Below are 8,225 nucleotides of genomic sequence, written 5' to 3'. Positions count from 1 at the left end.
TCTTCTTCTCCTCCTCCTCCTCCTCCTCCTCCTCCTCCTTCTCCTCCTCCTCCTCCTCCTTCTCCTCCTCCTCCTCCTTTTCCTCCTTTTTTCTTCATAGGTAGAGGAGGCAGATACTTTTATTAGCTCCATTTTTGGAGATGAGGAAACTGAAGCATATAAAAACTGAAACCACCAGAAATTGCGACTTACCCAGATAGAGGGCTAAAAAATGTCAAAGGCAAGATTTCAATATAGGTCTCTTTTATTTCAAGTATTGAGTTATTTCTACTAAGCCATCCATTCTTTTTGATCAAGGGATTCCATTGCTGTGCATATATCCCAGTGAGGTTAATGACAAAATATTTATAGCACTACTTTTCATGGTAGCAAAGAACTTGAGTTAATAAAGTAGATGACCATCAATTAGTTGTAGGCTAGACAAAATGTGATATATAAATGCAATATAATATTATTTTACTTTAAGAATTGGCAAATGTTATAAATATAAAGAAACATGGCAAGGCTTATATAATCTGATGCTCAATGAAATAATAAGAACCAGGAAAACAATATACACAATGACTGCAATAAATGTCAATGGAAAGAACAAAATAATTAAATGGAATTCTATAAAATCATGGCATTTAATTATAATAACTTTTAAATACTTGAAAAAAATGATTGTTCATATCCCCCACTTCTAAATCTTCTCCAGTGATATGTAGCCCATAACAATGAAATATTGAGTGATATGATTATCCATCTTAAATATAATAAATAATCTTGCTTATGTTAGACTAATGATGAATAGTTCTTCTCATATGAGAAGTAATTGACTACAGGTGTAGAACATTGTCTAAATTGTAAATGATCACTGTGTCAGTTTGCATTTACTTGTTTTGTTTTGCAGTAAAAGAAGGTTTAATAGGTCTGGGCACCAAGCTGGTTATTGGGAAAGAAGAATGAGGTAAAAATATAAAAGGAAAAATGCATTTAAAAAAGAAACTCCAATAGACATGGTTTCCAGTTTCTACATGATTACTTAAAAATTAATTCCGGTTTTTCCTGAAAAGACAATGATTATCATTCATGACCACACTTACCAAAGATGTATGGGAAACTGCTTCAATCACAGCTTCAAAGACTTTCTGAGGCAGATGGAATAGAGTGGTGCCACTATCTACAATTGCTTTATCTACATTATACTAAAAACAAAGGAGGAGAAAATAGCATGAGAAACACATGGTATCATAGGCACATAAAATTATTAAGGCCTTTGTAATTTGAAGGAATTATTAAACTGAAATAGATTTTAAAAATACATAGCTATAATGCATCTTGCTTCTATAGATTCATTAATATTCTTTTTATAATGGAAGCTGAACACAGAGGGGACAATTTTTTCATTGTCATAAGTTGATTTAATTGAAATAAATTCATTTATTATATTAGTAGGTGCTCAATAAATGAATTTATTTTATTTAAACCTACTACATGCAATGTGAGGTGCTAGGCATTATATAAAGACATATGTCCTCTCAAAAGTATAAAGTCTAAATAAATTTAACTGTTACAAGATAATATATCATTTTTTAAGTCTAGGTTAATGACTATGAGAAATTTGAAGAGTTAGAAATCGCTTTCAGCTGAGAAGAATTAGGGAAAAATGAGGTACCAGAGTTGTACCTTGAAGGAAGAGAGGGACATCAATGGTCATAGAGAGGAGAGAGAACATGAACAGAAACATGGAAAAGAGAAAGAAAGACAATTACAGAGGATTAAGTTTGGTTCCATTTTTACCATAAATATCTGAATGTGGTAGTATGAGACAAGGTTGGAAACCATATTTAAAGGGATTTGATGTCAAGGTTAAGAGTTTGTTATATGTTATCTAAAAAGTCAGATGAGAACCATAGAAATTTTTGAGTAGTGGAGTTGTACAATCAGAGAAACACATTAGAAAGATTATTCAGGTTGTTTGCCTTTCATTTTCAAAAAGGACCAATGGGTTGATATTTTGATTTATGCATAAATTGGATTTGAATGAGGCAGAGTTGCACAAAATTGTCTTTGTATGAAAGATGGATAAAACAGACTCTTTTATAAAGGAAGAAAAATCAATTTATAGGCTGCTATAATAGTTCAAGAAAGAAGCATTTAGGATTGAATGGATTTAGGAGATATTATGAAGGACTTACGAAGAGACTGAAAAATGTAGGTGGAGTTAGAAGGAAGAGTCAAAGGTGACTTATATTTTCAAGCCTAGATGACTGAAAGGATGTTACCATCAACAAAAAATGAAGAGACTTCCATATAGTATTTGTCTAATGAATATTGATCATTATAAATTTGTTGAGGTAAGAGGAACATTAGAGGATTAGGAGAGTGGAAAGGTGATGAGTTCAGATTTAGATAAATTCATTTTGATGCTTAATTTTGAACTGCCTGAAGGATATGTCCATTTAGATATTTTGCTGTGAACACTATAACTGATGAATGTGTCTTTTAGGCAGCTGGAAATATGACTGAATTCTGGGGAGAGATTGGGCCTTAGTTGGGAATGATGCGCAAATAAGTGATGATTAAAGTCATGGAGGTGGATGAAATTACTAACAGAAAATGCAGAGAAAGAAGAGAAGGGGACCAAAGACAAAACCTTCAAGGGGAAAAGAAATAAGAAGGAAATCAAGAGAGTCATAGAACAAGGGTAAGATATCAAAGAAGGAACAATTAAAGCACATTTAATTTAAGATGAATTTGGCTTTTTAATAGGTAGGAAGTTTTACTTTATTTAATAAAACCTCAGTTTGTCTCTTTGCAATTTTTTCCATTGATTTTATTTTTAAATAACATTTTCCCCAAATTACATGTAAAATAATGTATAATATGTTGCATTTTCCCTGTCATTTCATATTTTTCTTGAGGAAATGTTTTATTTTTCCCAATTACATGGAAAAACCAATTTTTACATTATTTTTTCTAACACTTGAGGTCCAAATTCTCTCCTCTTCCTCCCATCCTCCCTTCCTAAGAGGTAATCAATTTGATATGGGTTATACATTTCTGTCATAGAAAATCTATTTCCATATTTGTCACATTGTGGAAGAAAACATATTAAAAAAAAAGCCAAGAAGGAAATAAAGTAAAACATGGCATGCCTGAATCTGTATTGGTTCTGCTCACTTCACTCTGCATTGGTTCATGTAAATCTTTCCAGGTTTTTCTGAAATCTTCTTGGTCATCATTTCTTTTTATTGAACAATAAAATTTAATTGCCATAACTTATTCAGTCATTTTCCAACTAATGGATATCTGTCAAGTCATTTGCGGGTCACGGAATGGGATAAAAGAAATGTGGTTGGGATAAGGAGTGTCAAAGACAAACTTAGACAGACACAAGACCTCATGCTAATCAGTGACAACATTTAATGATTTAAGTCAGTGATTCCCAAAGTGGGCGCCACTGCCCACTGGTGGGTGCTGCAGCGATTCAGGGGGATGGTGATGGCCACAGGTGCATTTGGGGGCAGTGAATAACTATAAGGGAGTGGTGATAGTATGTGATAGGGGGTGCTAAGTAATATTTTTTTCTGGAAAGGGGGTGGTAGGCCAAAAAAGTGTGGGAACCTCTGATTTAAGTGATGTAGGCTAAGGGTAAGCTTTTCACATATACAATGAATGTAGATAATTTATTATTCTTTTACAATAGACTTAGTTTACCTCACTGAAGCTTAGACAGAGTTTTCTGTAGGATAATAAATCACTGGCAAATGTGTAATCATCTAACTAAGCTTTTCACAAAATTCCTGCATCAGTAATTTCTTGGAAGAACATACAGTTTTTACAAAGTACTGCAGGGAGGTGTTAGAAAGGAGGGGTTTGGGAGCCTCATGTGATGTCTAGGCTACATGTCTAGCTATTTCTAAGTTATGGCTGTGATTTTACTGGAGCCTACTCTCACTATTGGGGGATACATCTGCTCCTTTTATACATAGATTAAACAAATGAAAGCAAGGTAAGTGAGAGTATGATTTGTATGAATTGTGTAAGGCTAGAAAGCTAAATTCCAATTATATTTGCTTGGAAATGGGGCTTTTGAAATTTCATTTTTTACTAGGGCTTTTTTCAATGTGTTTCAGGGTATGCTGTTTCTACTGACAATAGTGATTTGTCATAGGCAGATGAAGAGAAGTTGTTTTGCAAGTCTCAGTGGCTTTAGTTTGAGAGCTAAAAATGTTTATAGCTCTTGTCTAGGGTACCCAGCCTTAAATTAGGAGGTCCAATTCTAGGAGTACTAAGACCGCCATTCCAATAGATCTCCCCTCAATTTTCAATTCTTTGCTACCACAAAAAGATCTTCTATAAATAGGTCCTTTTCCTTCTTTTTGGATGTCTTTGGGATATAGACTTAGTAGTCAGATTGTGGTTTTACTGATTACTGCTTTATCATATAGTTTGAGATCAGGTGTGTCCACTTTCCTTCACATTTTCACCATTAATTCTCTTGCTATCCTACTATTCTTCCAGATGAATTTCATTACTTTTTTTCTAGTCCTGTGAAATATATTTTTGTAGTTTGGTATGGAACTGAATAAGTTAATTAAATTTTCATTTTTATTATATTGGCTTGGCCTACCCTTGAACAATTAATGTTTTCCCCCATTTTTTTTTATCTGACTTTGTGTGAAAAGTGTTTGCAATTGTGTGCAGATCATTCCTGGGTTGGTATTGGTAGTGGACCAACATATATTTTATATTGTCTACAGTTATTCTTAATGAGATTTCTCTTTCTATCTCTTGCCATTGGATTTTACTTGCAATATAAAGAAATGGTTTTAATTTATGTGGGCTTATTTAATATTCTTCTGTTTGGCTAGAATTTCTAATTGCTCCAATTAGTTTTTTGGTTGATTTTTTAAGTATGTTGTTTACAAAGAGTGATAGTTTTGTTTTTTCATTGCATATTCCAATTCAATTTTTTTCTTCTCTTATTGCTATAACTAGCATTTATAATGAATAATAGTGGTGATAATGGGGATCCTTACTTCAATCTCTATCATTGGCAAAGCTTTTAGTTTTATCCAAATTACAGAAAATGTAGTCTAATTGTTTTAGATAGATGTTTTATTTTATATAGATATTTTAAGGAAAGCTCTATTTCTTTCCTCTAGTTTTTTTTAATAGAAATGAGTGTTACATTTTGTCAAAAGTTAATTCTACATCTAATGAGACAATCAAATGGTTTTTTTTATTATTTAGTTGACCAATTATTGATATTATTATTATCATATTATTGATATGATATTGATATGGTCAATTATGCTTTCCTAATTTTGAGCAAGTCTTACATTGCTGGTATAAATCTCATCTGATTATAGAATATGATTCTGGTGACACATTACTGTAACCTCTTTGCTAGCATTTAATTTAAAAAATTTGCATCAATATCATTAGAGAAATTGATCTGTAGTTTTCATTCTCTATTTGCGCTTTTCTGGGTTTACCTGTCAACACCATATTTGTGGCAGAAAAGGAATTTGGGACCCCTTCTTGGTCTATGTTTCCAAATAGTTTATATAGTATTGGAAGTAATCATTGTTTAAATGTTTGGTAGAATTCACATGTGAATCTATTTGGTCCTGGAGATTTTTTCCTTAGGAAAATTTTCCTTAAATTAATTGATGGATTATTAAATTTCTTTTTTTCAGATGAAGTTATTAAGCATTCAATTTCTTCTTCAGTCACTCTGGGCAATTTATATTTTTCTGAATATTCATCCATTGGGGGCAGCTGGGTAGCTCAGTGGATTGAGAACCAGGCCTAGAAACGGGAGGTCCTAGGTTCAAATCTGGCCTCAGACACTTCTCAGCTGTGTGACCTGGCAAGTCACTTGATCCCCATTGCCTACCCTTACCACTCTTCTGCCTTGGAAGCAATACACAGTATTGACTCCAAGATGGAAGGTAAGGGTTTTAAACAAACAAACAAACAAACAAATAAGAAACAAATAAATATTCATCCATTTGCTTAGATTTTCACATATATTAGCATGTAATTGGGCAAAATAGCTCCTAATAATTGCTTTACTTTTTTCTTCTTTGGGAGAGAATCAAGTCTTTCCATTTTTGATAAGTTTTTTCCTTTCTTTTTTAAAAATCTAATTAATCATTATTTTATCTATTGTTTTCTCTCATAAAACCAGCTCCTACTTTTATTTATTAATTAAATAATTATATTACTTCAATTTTATTAAGCTTTCCTTTTATTTTCAGGATTTCTAATTTGGTATTAAATTGGAGAATTTTAATTTGTTCTTTTTCTAGTTTAGTTAAGCAGTTAGAGATAAAAAATTTCCCTTAACGACTGCTCTGACTATATTCTATAAAATTTCATGTTGTCTCCTTATTGTCATTCTCTTGAATGAAATTATTAATTCCTTAGATGATTTGTTTTTTGACTCACTCAATCTTTAAGATTAGATTAATTACTAATTAATTTTTAATTTATTTTTACTTCCTTTATTGAATGTAATTTTAATTGCATTATGATCTGAAAAGGATGAAATTAATATTTCTACTTTTCTATATTTGGTTGTGAGATTTTTATGCTCAATTTTTGTTTAGGCAATAAAAGGTATATTCCTTTTTGTTCCCATTTAGTTTTCTCCAGAGGTTTATCATATATAACTCTTTTAAAATTCTATTCAACTATTTAACTTTTTTATTGTTTATTTTTTTTGTGAGATTTACGTAGTTCTATAAGAGTAAAGTCAAGGTTCCCCACTAGCATAGTTTAACTGTCTAATTCTTTCTGTAAATAATTTTTCTTCTTTAAAAATTTGGACACGCTACCATTTGGTGCATATAGTTTTAGTGTTGATATTCATTTTTTATGGTATCTTTTGTCAAAATAATTTCCTTTCTTATTTCTTTGATCAGATTTTTTTTTTTTTGCCTTTGCTTTGACTGAGATCAGGGTTGCTATGCCTGGCTTTTTTTTTTTTTTTAACTTTAGCTAAAACTTGATAGATCCTGCTCTAGCCTCTTAATTTTTCTCTGTGCTTCAAATGTATTTTTTTTGTAAACAACATATTATAGAATTCTGGTATTTAATCCAGTCTTCTATCTATATCCCTTTTATGGATTTTTATTCCATTTACATTCACTGTTATAATTACTGTGTATTTTTCTCCAACCTGTTATTCCCCTGTTTATCACTCTCCCTCTCTCTCCCCCCTCACTCTCTTTTACTTGTCCTTCCTCAAAAGTGTTTTGCTTCTGAATGCAACTGTCCCAATTCACCCTCCCTTCTATCAGTCCCTCTCTTTCTCTTTTCCTCTTTTCCTCCTGCTTTCATTATATGATAAGAAAGATCTCTACAACAGAGTGTGAATGTTATTCCCTTTTTGACCATAACTGATGACAGTATGCTTCAAGCATTGCTTGTCATACCCCCATCTTCCTCTTTACTGTAATAACTATTTCAATCTTCTTCATTCAAGATTATTCAAAAAATCAGAATTACATCAACATCTCACACCCTATCCCAAGATAAATTCAAAATGGGTTAATGACTTAAAAATAGGGAATGCAATCATGAATAAATTAGGTGACCACAGAATAGTATACTTGTCAGATCTGTGGGAAAGGGAGGAATTTTAGACCAAGCAAGAGATAGAAACATTCCAAAATGTAAAATAAATGATTTTGATTGCATCAAATTAAAAAGCATTTGTACAAGCAAAACTAGTGTAACCAAAATTAAGGAACTGTGATTGGTTCCTGAGATATGATGTGAGAGAGCTAATGGGTGGAGAAAACTGCTTATGAAAGTGAGACCAAGGCTCTGCTGACAGAGACTCTCATGCTCTTCTGGCTGGAGATTGGAACCTGAGGGAGAACCCCTGTCGATGGTGAGTTTCATTCCATCAAAATGGCACATAGGCTACTCAACTCTCTGCCTCTTTCCTACATTTCCCTCTCTCTACTATCACTACTTTGATGTAATAATGCTACAAAAGCTACTAACATCCTCATAATTTAATTTTAATTATTACATAACCAAGTGAATATCTTGTTTGTTGTTTCTTTTGCAATGCAAAATAGGAGGATTTTAAAGGATCAATTAAGTTCAAATAAACAAGAAATCTTTCTCGTTAAATTATCTTCAAGTAGAATCACAGAAAGCCATTTCATTAAACATTGTTTTGACTATAAAATATATTCAATATATTCAATTATATT

At 32.1% G+C, this 8,225-nt stretch overlaps 1 protein-coding gene across 2 annotated transcripts in view; it reads right to left on the bottom strand.

Moving 5' to 3' along the window:
- Window positions 1-8,225, bottom strand: part of BACE2 (beta-secretase 2) — a 105,898-nt gene that overhangs the window by 20,920 nt on the left and 76,753 nt on the right. For both annotated transcript variants that reach the window (XM_044670311.1, XM_044670312.1), the window contains exon 6: window positions 1,086-1,187. In XM_044670311.1, the coding sequence (XP_044526246.1) occupies window positions 1,086-1,187 (102 nt within the window). The remainder of the gene's footprint in view (window positions 1-1,085; window positions 1,188-8,225) is intronic.

This window comes from Gracilinanus agilis, chromosome 3 (genome assembly GCF_016433145.1).
Source record: "Gracilinanus agilis isolate LMUSP501 chromosome 3, AgileGrace, whole genome shotgun sequence".
In the NCBI taxonomy this organism is placed as follows: domain Eukaryota; kingdom Metazoa; phylum Chordata; class Mammalia; order Didelphimorphia; family Didelphidae; genus Gracilinanus; species Gracilinanus agilis.
This window is presented reverse-complemented; position numbering and strand designations above follow the sequence as displayed.